At 41.0% G+C, this 18,244-nt stretch overlaps 3 protein-coding genes across 3 annotated transcripts in view; 1 reads left to right on the top strand and 2 right to left on the bottom strand.

Moving 5' to 3' along the window:
• Positions 1 to 5,142, bottom strand: part of LOC117501516 (probable acyl-CoA dehydrogenase 6) — a 32,158-nt gene extending 27,016 nt beyond the window's left edge. Inside the window, 1 exon segment of the mRNA XM_034160408.1 lies at positions 5,125 to 5,142. Within this exon segment, the coding sequence (XP_034016299.1) occupies positions 5,125 to 5,142 (18 nt within the window).
• A 185-nt stretch (positions 5,143 to 5,327) lies between these two features.
• Positions 5,328 to 6,728, top strand: LOC117501515 (BET1 homolog). The gene is made up of 3 exons (XM_034160407.1): positions 5,328 to 5,342; positions 6,030 to 6,086; positions 6,180 to 6,728. Exons 1-3 carry the CDS (start codon positions 5,328 to 5,330, stop codon positions 6,333 to 6,335), a joined length of 228 nt encoding a protein of 75 aa, XP_034016298.1. The 3' UTR covers positions 6,336 to 6,728.
• A 1,463-nt stretch (positions 6,729 to 8,191) lies between these two features.
• The window catches only part of LOC117501514 (probable acyl-CoA dehydrogenase 6), a 48,870-nt gene continuing 38,817 nt past the window's right edge, over positions 8,192 to 18,244 (bottom strand). The window contains exons 5-10 of the mRNA XM_034160406.1: positions 15,373 to 15,479; positions 14,701 to 14,868; positions 13,284 to 13,457; positions 10,693 to 10,854; positions 9,177 to 9,327; positions 8,192 to 8,545 (exon numbers count right to left, since the gene is read on the bottom strand). Coding sequence (XP_034016297.1) covers positions 8,455 to 8,545; positions 9,177 to 9,327; positions 10,693 to 10,854; positions 13,284 to 13,457; positions 14,701 to 14,868; positions 15,373 to 15,479 — 853 coding nt within the window. The 3' untranslated portion in view covers positions 8,192 to 8,454. The remainder of the gene's footprint in view (positions 8,546 to 9,176; positions 9,328 to 10,692; positions 10,855 to 13,283; positions 13,458 to 14,700; positions 14,869 to 15,372; positions 15,480 to 18,244) is intronic.

Genomic DNA, 18,244 nt, shown 5'->3' with positions numbered 1-18,244 from the left:
TGTCAACTCTTCATTTATTAAGGAATGCTACCCAATTGAGTAAGCACTTCATTTTCTGCTCGTAAAACATATAACAGTGCCTTTCAAAACTAAGTAAATTCTCATTTAATAAGTATAATTTATATCATTTTGTGTTCAAAACACATTCTCAGGCACAGGTGTGTCATTCTGCATTAGAAGGGCTCCAGCCAGATGCCAGGAATGCCCCTAAAGTGACAGAGTGCCGTGATCCAGAACCGGGCAAAGTGATCCATTTCCGGCAAATATTTGCACCATACATAACGTGGCTTCACACTTTAAGTAGAATGGCTACCCCATCCCGGCTTCTTCAGTTAGATAACATCCAAATAACCAATACAACAATACGCAAATAAAGGATATTCATTTGCGTTATGCCTCCGTATAGCGGGACTTTCAAAAAAGTGATCCAGAACTGGGCAACTGACTGTACTCTGTCAAACCTACTTATTATCTCATTTAAATGTGTGGTTTGCAACAATCTGCTGTTTAAACATTGTTTTCAGACAGTAGTTTAAAAAGTAGTAGTAAAAAAAAAAAAACAAACAGCAATTTTGCCATGTTTGCTATCTTGCCAACTCGATATCGGTTTTGGAGGATAATAAAATTTGCATGCGAAGGCTTCGATCACCACCAAACTTTGCAGAAAGGTAGACAATTACATGAGGTAAATGTTCTATATGATTTGAAAACCGATCTTACGCACCTTCAAGGTGAATTTCTTTGACTTTTGAAAAATGAGGTGGGCTTCATAGATAATTGGCAAAGCTTCTGGGGAAAACCTGGTCTTGTTAGGAGAGACGGCATCCATCCCACTTTGGATGGAGCAGCTCTCATTTCTAGAAATCTGGCCAATTTTCTTAAATCCTCCAAACCGTGACTATCCAGGGTTGGGACCAGGAAGCAGAGTTGTAGTCTTACACACCTCTCTGCAGCTTCTCTCCCCCTGCCATCCCCTCATTACCCCATGCCCGTAGAGACGGTGCCTGCTCCCAGACTACCAATAACCAGCAAAAATCTATTTAAGCATAAAAATTCAAAAAGAAAAAATAATAGCACCTTCAACTGCACCACAGACTAAAACAGTTAAATGTGGTCTATTAAACATTAGGTCTCTCTCTTCTAAGTCCCTGTTAAATGATATAAATTGATCAACATATTGATTTATTCTGCCTAACAGAAACCTGGTTACAGCAGATGAATATGTTAGTTTAAATGAGTCAACACCCCCGAGTCACACTAACTGTCAGAATGCTCGTAGCACGGGCCGGGCGGCGGAGGATTAGCAGCAATCTTCCATTCCAGCTTATTAATTAATCCAAAACCCAGACAGAGCTTTAATTCATTTGAAAGCTTGTCTCTTAGTCTTGTCCATCCAAATTGGAAGTCCCAAAAACCAGTTTTATTTGTTATATCTATCGTCCACTGGTCGTTACTGTGAGTTTCTCTGTGAATTTTCAGACCTTTTGTCTGACTTAGTGCTTAGCTCAGATAAGATAATTATAGTGGGCGATTTTAACATCCACACAGATGCTGAGAATGACAGCCTCAACACTGCATTTAATCTATTATTAGACTCTATTGGCTTTGCTCAAAAAGTAAATGAGTCCACCCACCACTTTAATCATATCTTGGATCTTGTTCTGACTTATGGTATGGAAATAGAAGACTTAACAGTATTCCCTGAAAACTCCCTTCTGTCTGATCATTTCTTAATAACATTTACATTTACTCTGATGGACTACCCAGCAGTGGGGAATAAGTTTCATTACACTAGAAGTCTTTCAGAAAGTGCTGTAACTAGGTTTAAGGATATGATTCCTTCTTTATGTTCTCTAATGCCATATACCAACACAGTGCAGAGTAGCTACCTAAACTCTGTAAGGGAGATAGAGTATCTCGTCAATAGTTTTATATCCTCATTGAAGACAACTTTGGATGCTGTAGCTCCTCTGAAAAAGAGAGCTTTAAATCAGAAGTGTCTGACTCCGTGGTATAACTCACAAACTCGTAGCTTAAAGCAGATAACCCGTAAGTTGGAGAGGAAATGGCGTCTCACTAATTTAGAAGATCTTCACTTAGCCTGGAAAAAGAGTCTGTTGCTCTATAAAAAAGCCCTCCGTAAAGCTAGGACATCTTTCTACTCATCACTAATTGAAGAAAATAAGAACAACCCCAGGTTTCTTTTCAGCACTGTAGCCAGGCTGACAAAGAGTCAGAGCTCTATTGAGCTGAGTATTCCATTAACTTTAACTAGTAATGACTTCATGACTTTCTTTGCTAACAAAATTTTAACTATTAGAGAAAAATTACTCATAACCATCCCAAAGACGTATCGTTATCTTTGGCTGCTTTCAGTGATGCCGGTATTTGGTTAGACTCTTTCTCTCCGATTGTTCTGTCTGAGTTATTTTCATTAGTTACTTCATCCAAACCATCAACATGTTTATTAGACCCCATTCCTACCAGGCTGCTCAAGGAAGCCCTACCATTATTTAATGCTTCGATCTTAAATATGATCAATCTATCTTTGTTAGTTGGCTATGTACCACAGGCTTTTAAGGTGGCAGTAATTAAACCATACTTAAAAAGCCATCACTTGACCCAGCTATCTTAGCTAATTATAGGCCAATCTCCAACCTTCCTTTTCTCTCAAAAATTCTTGAAAGGGTAGTTGTAAAACAGCTAACTGATCATCTGCAGAGGAATGGTCTATTGAAGAGTTTCAGTCAGGTTTTAGAATTCATCATAGTACAGAAACAGCATTAGTGAAGGTTACAAATGATCTTCTTATGGCCTCGGACAGTGGACTCATCTCTGTGCTTGTTCTGTTAGACCTCAGTGCTGCTTTTGATACTGTTGACCATAAAATTTTATTACAGAGATTAGAGCATGCCATAGGTATTAAAGGCACTGCGCTGCGGTGGTTTGAATCATATTTGTCTAATAGATTACAATTTGTTCATGTAAATGGGGAATCTTCTTCACAGACTAAAGTTAATTATGGAGTTCCACAAGGTTCTGTGCTAGGACCAATTTTATTCACTTTATACATGCTTCCCTTAGGCAGTATTATTAGACGGTATTGCTTAAATTTTCATTGTTACGCAGATGATACCCAGCTTTATCTATCCATGAAGCCAGAGGACACACACCAATTAGCTAAACTGCAGGATTGTCTTACAGACATAAAGACATGGATGACCTCTAATTTCCTGCTTTTAAACTCAGATAAAACTGAAGTTATTGTACTTGGCCCCACAAATCTTAGAAACATGGTGTCTAACCAGATCCTTACTCTGGATGGCATTACCCTGACCTCTAGTAATACTGTGAGAAATCTTGGAGTCATTTTTGATCAGGATATGTCATTCAAAGCGCATATTAAACAAATATGTAGGACTGCTTTTTTGCATTTACGCAATATCTCTAAAATCAGAAAGGTCTTGTCTCAGAGTGATGCTGAAAAACTAATTCATGCATTTATTTCCTCTAGGCTGGACTATTGTAATTCATTATTATCAGGTTGTCCTAAAAGTTCCCTAAAAGCCTTCAGTTAATTCAAAATGCTGCAGCTAGAGTACTGACGGGGACTAGAAGGAGAGAGCATATCTCACCCATATTGGCCTCTCTTCATTGGCTTCCTGTTAATTCTAGAATAGAATTTAAAATTCTTCTTCTTACTTATAAGGTTTTGAATAATCAGGTCCCATCTTATCTTAGGGACCTTGTAGTACCATATCACCCCAATAGAGCGCTTCGCTCTCAGACTGCAGGCTTACTTGTAGTTCCTAGGGTTTGTAAGAGTAGAATGGGAGGCAGAGCCTTCAGCTTTCAGGCTCCTCTCCTGTGGAACCAGCTCCCAATTCAGATCAGGGAGACAGACACCCTCTCTACTTTTAAGATTAGGCTTAAAACTTTCCTTTTTGCTAAAGCTTATAGTTAGGGCTGGATCAGGTGACCCTGAACCATCCCTTAGTTATGCTGCTATAGACGTAGACTGCTGGGGGTTCCCATGATGCACTGTTTCTTTCTCTTTTTGCTCTGTATGCACCACTCTGCATTTAATCATTAGTGATCGATCTCTGCTCCCCTCCACAGCATGTCTTTTTCCTGGTTCTCTCCCTCAGCCCCAACCAGTCCCAGCAGAAGACTGCCCCTCCCTGAGCCTGGTTCTGCTGGAGGTTTCTTCCTGTTAAAAGGGAGTTTTTCCTTCCCACTGTAGCCAAGTGCTTGCTCACAGGGGTCGTTTTGACCGTTGGGGTTTTACATAAATATTGTATGGCCTTGCCTTACAATATAAAGCGCCTTGGGGCAACTGTTTGTTGTGATTTGGCGCTATATAAAAAAATTGATTGATTGATTGACTTTTTCCAATACAAAATTTCAATCATGGAATTTTCTAACTTCTGCTCGTCACGGGAATGCCCTTCAAAACGAGGTTGCAGGGGGGCTTTCAACTCCATCAAAAATAAATGCATTCCACGCAGTGCAAACTTAGCATTACTGCCTGGAAAATCTCTCAGGCCAGGTACAGCAGATACATCCACAAGAGTGGACACCATATTTAGGACACATGCGCGTACCTACACTACACCACTGGCAGCTTCCCTCCTTGTAATAATTGTGGGTACATGTACCCACTGGTCATGAAAATGTGGGGGTACAGCAAAAACAATCTCACTAACGCAACAAAAATTAACTGTTTTATCGCTTATTTGTAGACTGTAAACATAGAATTTTGACAATGGGCCACAAGGGAGTCAAGCTGTTGTGACATAATTGTTAGAAGTGGCTATTTGTACGTAGCCATATTAATAATTCCCAATTCTTTTCGTACATAGCGCAGCCTTGTTATGGCTAGTAGTTGTGCTCAGTGTAGTTTTGTACTCTACGTATCAATAGCATGTACAAGTACGTAGCCTCATGATCACGAGCTGTATTAACCAATGAGGGAGATGCTACATACCAATAGAATTTCACTATACGAATATGGCTGCGGTATCGGATCAACTCGTATTACTTACCGACTCATCGCACACCAACTCATAGCACCCGCTTGGTCAAGTCATAGCACTTTTAATTGGTCAACTCAAGTGAACAAACCTGACCCAAGCCCAGCATTGTTAATGCATCTTATTTCTGTTCTAAACAAATCCTTGTGAACAGGAAGAAAGCTGTCAGGTCCTGTATTTTTATTTTTAATTAACAAAAACAAACGTTCGCATCATATGAAGCAGACCTGACCTGTTGGCAGCACACAGAATCAATAAATCTTTATCTATAAGCCATGTGAACACAGGGAGAACATGCAAACTCCACACGTAAGGCCACAGGTGTTAATTGATCACATGACAAGAATGTCATGTGATCAATTAACACCATTCTTGCTGAGTTAACACTGCTGCCCACTGTTGGATCAATATAATATAAAGTTTGCACTTCTACATTGCACCCATTTAATCAAAGAGTAGAACACGTGTAAAGCACATATGAGTACATGACCTCTTTGCTTCTGCTCAGCTGTTATTGTATCCTGCGCATTCAAACATGCATATTTTGCGCACAGCAACATCCACCATGACCACCAGTGGTGCATGAACGCAGTGATGACTGAGTGAATTAACACAGTGGGATTATTTTACAGATGTAAATAAAATCACTGGAAACAGTGATATTTGCAAGAAGGTGACTACAGGGTATCATCTCGAACTTTCCATGTGCAAAATTAGTACTCTGTGCAGGCATCATCAGAACTTCCCCTTGTCATAAAAATACCTAGATAATAACCTTTATGATGCGTTCTAATAGACACTGCCTTTTTTTGCCTTCATTTACATGGTGGATGTAAATGAAGGCAAAGATATATTCAGTGACTGCACTACAAACACATCTGGATTGCTTCATTTCAGCTTCATTGTGGGGTGAATTGAGGCAATATTGGAAATTGTCCAAATACTTATGGACTTCGCTGTCTCTTTCTTATATGAACTGTTACTTCATTTTTGTAGCTGTCGATTGACATCGGAACAGAAGTGAAGCACCACAACAAAATGTTGGATGAAATGGTGAGTTTCACTTTGATACAGTGGTGTAACGAAGTCAGTGTTAAACCAACTATCCTGCTTACGTTCGTTTCCGTGGCTTTATCTCAACCTCAGGACACGGACTTTGACTCAACCGGGGGTCTGCTGGGGGCCACTATAGGCCGAGTGAAGCGGCTGTCCCGAGGCAGCCAGACCAAACTGCTGTGCTACATGCTGCTCTTCTGCTTTTTTGTCTTCTTTGTCTTGTACTGGTTCATCAAGCTGAGGTGATAAGAGGATCCTGATGGACTTGGACCTTGAATGCCACGTGCTCCTCCCCAGTCTGTTCCAAGTCTGCATCTGTAGACAGCATCAGTATGATGGTGGCACAGGAGGACTGTTGCACATGTGTCCGTCTATTTCTAGAATGGTGCCTGTGTTCACTCAAAAATGAGAAAAGTGCGTCAGATCTGCGGCTGGTTGTATAACAAAGGCATCATAATTATCAGTGGTCTGTAAGTTGTCATTGTGGACCATTGGGGAGTTAATGGACTGCAACAAAGTTAAATTAATTGATTCCTGTTATGTGAAAATGGTAAACTCCTCCCACAGGTTAAAACTTAAATTATAAAGGTTTGTTCTCTCAAGGAAACATGTCAGTCAGATATAAAACAGGACAAGTCTCGATCTTAGTTCCATGTTGGTTTTGTGTTTATTTTTAGAGGGGTCGAGTACCTTATTGGCAAAATAACAAAAGTCTCCGGGTGTCTTAAATACAGGCGTTAATGTTTTTAGCCACCAAAAAAAAAAACTTGATGGTAATGGTGCATCACATAAAAAGGTTTCAAGTTGAACAAATTTCTGGTTCCTGTTGCTTTAAGGGTGATTCTTTAACTACGGGCACTATTGGCCTTGTAAATGTAATTTCCACCACACCATTGCCTTACAATATAAAGTGCCTTGGGGCAACTGTTTTTGTGATTTGGAGCTATATACATGTGCTCTGATGTCTCTTTATCTCCATAGAAACTACCCAAACAATCTTTCATACAAACTGTTTAGGGACATTACAGTGTTGTGGTGGAAATTACGGCAATAGTGCGGGACAACTACATTTTGTTTAAAAAAATCACAACAGTTGTATGACATTGAATACCCCAATTATGTTTTGATTATTTTACTGATATTTTATTCAGAGATATTTTAAAACATTATTCCCCTTTTTTCTGTTTTTCATACAATATGATCAAAGGACATAATAAGTGCCCGTATCTAAGAATCACCCTTAAATGGAAATGAGGTGCTGTCTATTGATTAGTCGTGTCTCACAGGGTCTAACTGGGCTCAGTGGGTGTGTTAAAACAAGCAAGAGTACAGATACAGACAGAAGTCCAAGGAGCCACATCACGCCTAAAGTTTGCTTTGGAGTGTTAATTCTATAAAATGATTATGTGCAATATGATCACTAATAATTGGTTGAAGTTTTTAAGCAGACAGGTGGAGGTGGAAGCTGACTTTTGGAAACCTCTCACAACACACTCTATTTTCAAAGGAAGAGGTGATTTACATATATTTTTTTATCAAACAGATGATGGTTAAGATGTGACACTGCCAAGAATCTTCTGTGAGGTTGATAATAACACCTATGTGACTTTGAACTGTTATAACATCATCTGTGAAGTTCACTGCACTATTTACTGTTTTAACATGTCAAAAAAGTTGGAATAAACATTTATTTACATGCTTTTTGGATGTTCTTACCACTAAAACAGATGCTTACATAGCAGGCAGAATGGAGACATTCAGAAAAATGGTGTTTTCTTGTGCTTTAAATAAGCCACAAAATACTCAATGTTTAATAATACATTTTAACCAGTCAATTATACATCGATAACAAGACATTTATTTTCATTTCTATGCACCCGGATAATAAAATTTGATAGGCAAGGAAGTGAGGTTTGTCATTAGCAATAGTACGGCTATTAAACACTCGTTAAGGCAGAATACAGCTAATCTTCATTGATCGTGTCAGTAATAACATACGTGTTTTGTAAATCAATATAAAAAAGGACACTTGACTGCATGCCTCCTCCACAGAGGTCCAACAGTCCTGTTGATCTGTTCTTAGCTGGTTGAAGGCCTGGTGGGGCGCTGTTACCCCAAAGTGTGCACATACAAAAACCAATGGGATAGAGTCTAAAAATGTTGACTGAACACGACTCCCGATCTGCATGAGGTTCATAAATTAAAGTCAAGTATTATTACATAGTTTCACAGAATGTGCTGTCAAACTCTTGAGACATCCTGTTAATCAAATGACAATACACAACCACCTCTGGGGGAGGTTATAATTAGTCTACTGTGTGCTAGACGTTGGGACAAAAGTTTCCTGGGTCAGGTGTTGATAATGTCATTTCTTGGGTAGTGTATCCATGTACTTGCAGATGATGGCGAGCATCACCTCGTCTGCTCCGGCACCAATTGATAATAATCTGGAGTCCCTGTTTAAGAAGGGGAAAAAAAACATTGAGGTATTTAACATTCTGAAATGTCAACGACATTAAATCGTTTGTGTTGTGATTTTAGTGCATTATGTTAAATAAAAAAACTATTCTTACAGTAGGTGTCAACACACTGCAAATCAAGTAACATCTCAGTGGAAACTAAAATTAAAATGTCAGCACATCAACAAGTCCTGTATCATCAAAAAAAATAGAAAAGTAACATCACAAGAAGTATAGTTTTCTACCTCTGCTCAAGATGTTTTGAGGGCAAAAAAAAAAATAAAAATTAAACTGCCGCTGGACACTTTATGACCTTTATGCCTGTTGATTGGGAAAAGATGCAATTTAGTTTTCCAATTGCCCTGTCCAACAACATTAATGAGCTGGTTCACCACAGGGGTGTGCATTTGAAATCTGTGCTGATTACATTATTTCTTTTAGTGAATGAAATGGCCCACCCCCAAAACATAAAAAAGCCTAAGTTGAAATAATTTCTCTAATATAAAACGTTATTAGGTCTAATGCACACCACAGTGTTCAACCAGAGAGGTTGCCCCATACAATAACCACCACAGTGACACGGGTCCATGTTGTTGGCAGTGAGATAATGTCTAGGGGCCACACTTACCTGTAGACCCGGCTGACCAGCACCTCACTGGTGAAGCCCATCCCTCCCCAGAACTGCAGGCAGCTGTCACTCAGCTCCCTGGTCAGACGACCCGCCTTTAACTTGGCCATCGACGCCAGTTTGGTCACATCTTTGCCTTTGATGTACAATGCTGAAGAGCAATCAATGACACAAAGTGAAGAAAAGTTTGGGGAGGGGGCGGAATACATGAGCATGAGGAGGAATATAAATTAGAAGGTAGAAGACAGTCTATTGACAAAAAGTGACTCATTTCACTTGTGGTCCGCCTCTGCTTCTGCACTTTATTTCATTCCCCCGGCTCATCTCGAACAATGCTGCAATGTGAACAACGTTACCTCAGAAAAGGAAGCAATCATTTCGTTTGTTCCCAATTCAGATTTCTTGTAGGATTACGCAAAAACCTACAGATGCAATTATTATGAAACTGAGATTAATGGAGCCTGGCAAAATACTCGTATGGAGGTTACCTTGGTTTACTTTTTTTTTTTTTTTGCCGATGTTTGCACGCTAATAAATGCTTTTCTCATTTTCTTCAACTTTACAGCCATATATTAGCCTGGGCTAAACAGCTGTTTTGCACGGCCTTGAACCATTAATCATTCAGCGCTGCCAGCCGCTGACATGAATACAAACAGGACAAAACAAAACGATTATTAACAAAACCGTGGATATCTGCAGACATCCACATATACAGACATTACATCATAAATGTGACAGTGATGGTAGAATTTATTTCAGAAGCACTGGACGTACCAGTTTACTGGATGTTCTTTCAAAGACATTGTCCACATTTTGATTTGCATTAGCAGCTACTGAGAAAGACTTGAAATCTGAAGTACATCCACGGCATCCTTAAAGTTACATCTTTAAACAAAGATACTGGGATACTAGTCTGAGTATATTAGATATTCTTTTCCAATGGCAAAAATGCAATCTGCAGTCTCACCACTAGATGGCACTAAATTCTACACACTGTAGCTTTAAGCAAAAAGTTATCAAGGGTACTTTGTAATCTATGAGGAGGAAAAAATATTAAATGCTTTGTAATCGGGACAGAATTGAAGTCCAGCCAAAATAAAGAGTGAAATATAATTTCAGTCAAGTCACTCCCTTAAATCCTACTTTGTATCGCTTTTTCAATAAATCCCACAATTAGTGTGTGCAGTCCAACAAAAGGTTTTCACCATCGACTCCCTATGAATCAACAACAACCACATCAGTCATCACTCGCCTCCTCCGTGCTTTCTTACTACGTTTTATTTTTGCAGTTAACGCCCGCTCAAGGTTGCATCACCATTTACAGCGTTCCATCAGTGCTGTGGAGGAGGATTATCAAAAGCCAGGACAGAAGAGCCCACAACACTGCACATTCAATTCTGCACACATGCACCAAAGGCAGATTTGTACATATGAACGTCAAAAAACAAATGAATCTAAATATTCTGTTGCGTTAGAGCTAGTCCCTGTGCTCTGTATTCTCACTTGCTGTTCTCACCTATAGCACGGTGGAGCAGAGAGCGGAGCAACTCCACCTCCGTCTGCAGCTCAGCCAACTTGAAGTGAACGATCTGGTGGTTCAGAACGGGTTGCTGGAAGATCTTCCTCTGCCTTGTGTATTGGATGGTCTCCTGAATGATGGCGTCCATCACTGTCAGGACTGGGGGGGGGGGGTAAAAGAGTCAATGAACCGTGCTGCATTGGTAGATTTCCCAAACTTTTTCACTTCTACGAGGTCTGTGAGAAAAGTATCGGACCTTTTTATTTTTTCAAAACCATATGGATTTGAATCACGTGTGATTGCATCAGCCAAGCTTGAACCTTCGTGCGCATGCGTGAGTTTTTTACACCTGTCGGTTGCATCATTCGCCTGTGAGCAGGCTTTGTGTGAGCAGTGGTCCACCCTCTCGTCGTTTTTTTTTGCAAATAAATGAATGATTTGGAGCTTTGCTGCATCAATTTTTTTCCAGAAACTGTGAGAGACCTCCAGGTGGACACCGTTCGGAAAATTAATGTGGCTTTCAGGGATGATTTTATGGGGATTATACAGATTAAGGAGTGTTACTGCCACTTTAAGGACGGTCCACAACTGCTGAGAGCGCGGCGCGCTCCCAGCGCCGATCTACATGCTCAGACCCCGCTGAAACAACCAGATCATTTCCAACGTGAAGGCTTTGTTGATCCGGGACCTCGTCTGACTTTCACAAAAAGGCAGAAGTCGTGGACATCAGCACTTTTTCGGCACATTCCACTGTTACAGGAGTTTTTTTCATGGAAAGAAAGCGGAGCGACGCGCCACGGAGCCATTCATTACGCTGGACAAAACCACCTCGGTGTTGGTCTCACAGGACGGCTTTCAGGTGGATTTCAGATGGATTCCGGTTGCTTTTCAGTCGTGTGATTATCCGATTGTGATTGTGCATGAGCTGGACATGCCCCAACATGTCCTGGAAGGCTTCATCACGCTGTTACTTTGCGCCATGCGGCTCCACCGCAACGGGCGGTGGAGCCACTCCTCTTTCCATGACAAAAACTCCTGTAACAGTGGAATGTGCCGTTCATTTCTAAACTGGACGCTGTCTTGATCCGGTATGTCGTCTGACTAGCACAGGAACTGTGAAAAGCCGTGGACATCAGCACCTTTTCAGCACATTAAGACAGACGTGCGGAGGAGTTCCGCGCGTCGCGGTGGAGCCGCATGGCGCAAAGCAACACCGTGATGAAGCCTTCCAGGACATGTTGGGGCATGTCCAGCTCATGCACAATCACAATCGGATAATCACACGACGGAAAAGCAACCGGAATCCATCTGAAATCCACCTGAAAGCCGTCCTGTGAGACCAACACCGAGATGGTTTTGTCCCGCGTAATGAACGGCAGTTGTGGGCCGTCCTTAAAGCGGCAGTAACACTCCTTAATCTGTATAATCCCCATAAAATCGTACCTGAAAGCCATATTAATTTTCCGAACGGTGTCCACCTGGAGGTCTCTCACAGTTTCTGGAAAAAAATTGATGCAGCAAAGCTCCAAATCATTGACATTTATTCGCAATAAAATCAGACGAGAGGGTGGACCACTGCTCACACAAAGCCTGCTCACAGGCGAATGACGCAACCGACAGGCGTGAAAAATTCACGCATGCGCAAGAAGGTTCAAGCTTGGCTGATGCAATCACACGTGATTCAAATCCATATGGTTTTTGAAAAAAATAAAAAGGTCCGATACTTTTCTCACAGACCTCGTATGTGTACATGCAGAAACTTTACTTTTATGAGCAAATTCTGGCTTGACATGGCACCTTTTAAGTTTTTTGCTTGTTTGTTTTTGCACCACCTCAGATTGACAGAGAAAACAAGTCTGCAAACACAATGCTGCAAAAACCTGTAGAAACGACGACCTGTAGTCCTCACAGATTTAAAGAATGCATAATTTCTATGTACTTCATATCAACAGAAACCCAATGACTGCATTAACTAATCTCATCAGGGGGTGCGATTAAATGGGATAAAGACCCCCCCCCCCCCCCCCCCTCCTCAAATCTGAAGTTCATGGAGTAAAACTACTCTCACACCTGGTCAATTTTGGTGCCATTTCCCTCTGTAAAAGGGCTGAGATAACTTGGGTCACCATGGCCGATTTCCCCAACAAGCAATCGCCTGGCTGGTTCAACACCATGTTGTCCTGAGCAGACACACCACTCAGCAAAAGTCGGGGGAAAAAGTAGCATTTATTTCCAGAGCAGACAGAAATCTTATCCACCTCAGCCTCGCTCATTCTAGGCACAGGACATCCGAGGCTGGGACACCACAACTCTGTGTAACTTTTTGGATGCTTGTTCTGAAAATTGGATGGTAGGGTTGTGCCGAGCCTGCATCAGGCCAGCCTGACCACCATACAAACTTGCACACACTTTAAAATCAAAATGTTTCAAAAGCTTGCATAAAGTACGGAGTGAATAAAACTGTACCATCCCTTACATAACATGTATAGGATGAGACACATTGCGGCGATGTCCCGCTAACGTCTTTACAGCACCAGCAAAGAGACAAAGCTGAGCGGGGACACTGAACAGAAAGATGGCTGACTCACTGTTGGCCACTCCCCAGAGTCTCTCTTCTTGGAACTGAAGCATCTGGTAGGTGAAGCCCAAACCTTCCTGACCAATGAGGTTTTTGCAGGGTACACGAACATCATCGAAGAATATTTCGGCTGTGTCTGATGACCACATACCTATTTTATCAATCTTCCGGGCCACATTTACTCCTATAGCACAGAAACAAAGGGAAACAATCTTTGTGGGTCATGGTAGTAAAACACTAATATATATGGAATATTATGTCAATAATAACTAAGTTTTTTGGAGAGGGATACTATCTGTAGATACTATTGGAATACTGCAAGAGAAAACTTTTTAAATAGAACTGACAAACACAAAATCGCACCATTTCCTTTTTCAAGATTTAGGTGATTCACAGCTGACCCCAAGTAAAGAGTAATGAAAGCTAGACTGAGGAAGAGATGAAGAGCTGTGTGCAGCAGTATGGCTTCATGCTGACAAAGAGCACCGCAGATACCATGTTTGCTCTAAGAGTGCTGGTGGAGAAGGCCAGAAGGAGCAATATAGTTGTGGATTTAAAGAATGTTTATGGCAGGGTGCCAATGGAGGACTTGTGATATTGTATTAAGAAGCTGTGAGTGGCAGAGAAGAATGTGAGGGTGGTGCAGGATATGTACGAGGACGGCATCACAGCAGTGAGGGTTGTGGTAGGAGTGACGGATGAGTCAAGGTGGAGGTGCACCCTTTCTTAATTGCAGTGGTCATGGACAAGATCAGACATGATTCTCCATAGACTTCACTGTTTCCTGGTGAGAGCAGGGTGCAGGATTAAATTAGACTGGAGAGATGAAGGTATGCAATGGAAAGAAGGGGCATGGAATCCAGTATGACCAAAGCAGAGTACGTGTTTGTATGATAAGGGAGCACAGAGGAATACTGCAGATGCAATATGAGACTTGGGGTCAACTCAAAATAATAGAGAGTGTGGTAGAGAGGTAAAGAAGATACTGCAGACAGGGTAAAATGGGAGGAGTAATCAGTGATCTATGATAGAAGGGTATCTGCAACTGAAACTCAAAATTTCCAAGGCAGTTGTGAGACCAGTCATGTTGTACTTTTGGAGGTGGTGGTGAAGGTGATAGAGATAAAGATGCTACAATTTTCCTTTGTAACAATGAAGGCGAACAAGATTAGGGATGAGTAAATCGGGGGAGAGCACAGGTAGGGCGATTTGGAGACAGTCAGAGAGGCAAGCTTGAGATGTTTGGTGGATGTGTAGAGGAAGAATGCATGGTACATCAGGAGAAGGATGCTGAGAATAGAGCAATTATGGATGTGGGGAGGAAGGACATGTGGGTGGCTGGTGTGACAGGAGGAAGATGCTGGATGATCTGCTGAAGTGTCCCCTGACAGGAGGAGCTGAAAAAAGAAGAAGACAGTTGACCCTACCTGGCAGGTTCATGGGCAAGCAGATGAGGGATTTATTCCGGTGTGGCGGCCCATCACTTGTGTTGGCAAGTAGACACATCCAGTCAGCCTGGGCACCGTTGGTGATCCACATCTTTCCACCATTAATCACATATTCATCTCCTTTCTGCACTGCCTTGGTTTTAATACCTGAATCAATGTGCAGATACGTGTGCAAATAAGCAAATAATTAGTGGGAAATGAGTGAGTACAAACAAATATAGTAAAGCTACCCTACAACAATTATGCAGTAATTCAGACTAAAAAAGCACAAAAAACAAGTAATTGAAGTGTGACAATCACAGATGTGGTGATGAGACTTTTTCACAGATGCTTTGATTCATCCTTGTAACAGAAGTACATGAGTCACTAATCACATTCAGCCTTGACAGTGATCGAGCGTGCACAATACCAGGGCCCTGGAGCACACCATTAAAACACATTCCTGCTTTTTTTCAGCCATGGCGCATCAAATGAGAATGTTGCACTGTTGTTTTCAAAATGTTTCTCCTGGAAGACTAACATTACTAAACACAAGTTTAAAAATGTATATATGTGACGTCTTTTTCACATTAGGGAAATTTCAATGTAAAATAATCATTCATCCAAAGAAGATTTTATACGGAAGCAAACAGGAAAAGATGAGAGACGGACTTGAGACATCAGAACCAGCTCCGGCTTCACTAATTCCAAGGCAGGCAACTTTATCCCCTGTGATGGAGGGAAGAAGGAACTCCTCCTTCAGCACAGCTGAACCAAACCTGCACAAAACACATACACGTTAAAGAGTTGGACATATTTATTACTCTAATGAAAGGTTTTATAAAGCCCTGAAAGAAAGGTTAGAAATCACAGCAGCACCTCACAAAAGAAAGAGTTAAGAAAACCAAATTGTAGGACAGTTTGACAGGCAGCGAAATGACATTAAAGCTACAGTGTCTAGGCTTTAGTGGCACCTAGTGGTGAGGTTGCAGATTATTCCATGTTGTCGCCGGTCACGATTTTGTTTCCCCATTATGTTTTTCCGTCCTTGGCGATGGAGATTCATGCTTCCTTGCCCTCGTATGATAAGTAATCAGCATGATTCTGCATTTCACAAAATAAGGGTTCTCACACTTGTCAGCCTGCACCAGAGCTCAAACTATATGGATTAAGACCAATACAATACAAATATTAAGTTGTAAAAAAAAATTATGATGCTGATATATCTGCCGATATTTAAATATAAAAATTGGCAAGGATTCCTAACATTTTATCAAACCCTAAAGACAATGAAATGTAATTAAGGCCTGATGTTTTACAGTTCAAACACAAACAGATACCCTCTCTACTTTTAAGATTAGGCTTAAAACTTTCCTTTTCGCTAAGGCTTAGTTAGGGCTGGATCGGGTGACCCTGGACCATCCCTTGGTTATGTTGCTTTAGACGTAGACTGTGTTTCATAATTATTGTATGGCCTTGCCTTGCAATGTGGAGCGCCTTGGGGCAACTGTTTGTTGTGATTTGGCGCTATACAAGAAAAAAGTTGATTGATTGATTGATTGATTCAGTCTTCTGGCTGAGGTGTAAAATGCCCTTTTTGGGATATTGTATCAACACGGCTGTAACACGTCTGTAACACAGCAGCCTCCGTGAAGGGGCCTGTTCCCATGTATATGAAAAGCTCATTATAAGCTTATGAAAACATATCGATTCCTTGTTGCAGGTCATTGTACACTAATGAACAGAAATCATACACACTGTAGCTTGAGAACCGGCAGAGGCTTCATTTCAGCCTTATTCATACAGTGTCTGTAAAGCTGTAATTACACTCCAACAGCTGCAAGCTGGCTTGTGCATTTCATCCAGACTGTGACTTTTAATAGTGCAAGTCCATGAAGGCCTTGACAAATTCGAGTGCTGCTGAATCAGACCTTGCAGCTGCAAAGCAGTTCATTCACACACAAATCAAAAAGAGAAAAGTGAACCTGTACACAATACAAAACCTTTTAGCCCATGCCAGCTGCAGTAGCGGAAAGGCTTTCAGATGTTCTATTTTGCAGTGCCTCCACTGAAATCCTCACACAAAGAAGGTTTCTGCAGCTGGTCTGAATGCAATAGAAAAATACTCTGAGAAAAATCATCAGTGATGTTCAATTGGATTATTAAAAATAAGTGTGAACTCTTTCTGCAATAATAGTAAAGTAAGAGCATTTGTGAGCATTTCATAGCTGCAGGTAGTAAAGTTAAATGTGTAAAGCTATGACGGATAAATCATTTTCCTAAAGGGCTCAATAATAAAAGCCTCTGAATAAAAGCAGTGGCACAGTAAAAACTTTTCTCTTTAAAGTCAGGTATAGACTTACCTTTTTTTAACCAAACACATTTGTTGGGACTATGGGTAGAAACATGTTTGAAATAGCTGCAGTCGTGTGTGACAAAGCATGATAAATGAGTGTTTCAAAAAGATGGCAGACAACTTAACGTTCTGATCACCTTTCTACAGAGTCCTGTACCGAGCAGCATTTTGAACTTGTTAAAAGTATGCTCACTGGACTCCCAACCACCTTAGCCACTTCGTGTTTGGTTCAAGGCGGCCTGGTGCAGGCTCCATGCAAGCTCCATGTCCAATTTCCCTTTGAACATAAAAACAACTGCCCCAAATGTCAAGAGCTGAGGACAGAGTGCACACCAAATGCACCCAGACTTATATCGAGTTAACCCTCTGGGGTCCGAGGGCATTTTTTAGACAGTTCACTCGCCTGGCATAAATCAATCAATCAATCAATCAATTTTTTTATATAGCGCCAAATCACAACAAACAGTTGCCCCAAGGCGCTTTATATTGTAAGGCAAGGCCATACAATAATTATGTAAAACCCCAACGGTCAAAACGACCCCCTGTGAGCAAACACTTGGCTACAGTGGGAAGGAAAAACTCCCTTTTAACAGGAAGAAACCTCCAGCAGAACCAGGCTCAGGGAGGGGCAGTCTTCTGCTGGGACTGGTTGGGGCTGAGGGAGAGAACCAGGAAAAAGACATGCTGTGGAGGGGAGCAGAGATTGATCACTAATGATTAAATGCAGAGTGGTGCATACAGAGCAAAAAGAGAAAGAAACAGTGCATCATGGGAACCCCCCAGCAGTCTACGTCTATAGCAGCATAACTAAGGGATGGTTCAGGGTCACCTGATCCAGCCCTAACTATAAGCTTTAGCAAAAAGGAAAGTTTTAAGCCTAATAAATGTTTTATTATTGCCGTTAACAGCTCTCCCTGCATCCCACAATCAAGTTTATGTCTTTTTTTCAGGACAACCTGTACTTTCAGAATATATATGCTATAGTTGTGTTTTACAAGTGTAATAAAGGTTTACAATCAGAAATAAGAAAGGAACAAATAAGTGGAAAATAATTTTCCACACACATTTATTCAAAACACACAGTAAACTATAATAAACAACTGTTTTGACACTTTATAAAGGTAATTTGGGCTCTTGTGTGAAAGACTATACAACAAAAAGGTTCAAACAAACACAAATGCACATTTT

This window comes from Thalassophryne amazonica, chromosome 20, assembly GCF_902500255.1.
Source record: "Thalassophryne amazonica chromosome 20, fThaAma1.1, whole genome shotgun sequence".
In the NCBI taxonomy this organism is placed as follows: Eukaryota; Metazoa; Chordata; class Actinopteri; order Batrachoidiformes; family Batrachoididae; genus Thalassophryne; species Thalassophryne amazonica.
This window is presented reverse-complemented; position numbering and strand designations above follow the sequence as displayed.

Bases quoted from the DNA above. Each gene is read 5' to 3' on its own strand.
- LOC117501515 (XM_034160407.1), top strand. The intron at 6,087-6,179 runs GTGAGTTTCACT...TCTCAACCTCAG, and splicing joins ACAAAATGTTGGATGAAATG to GACACGGACTTTGACTCAAC.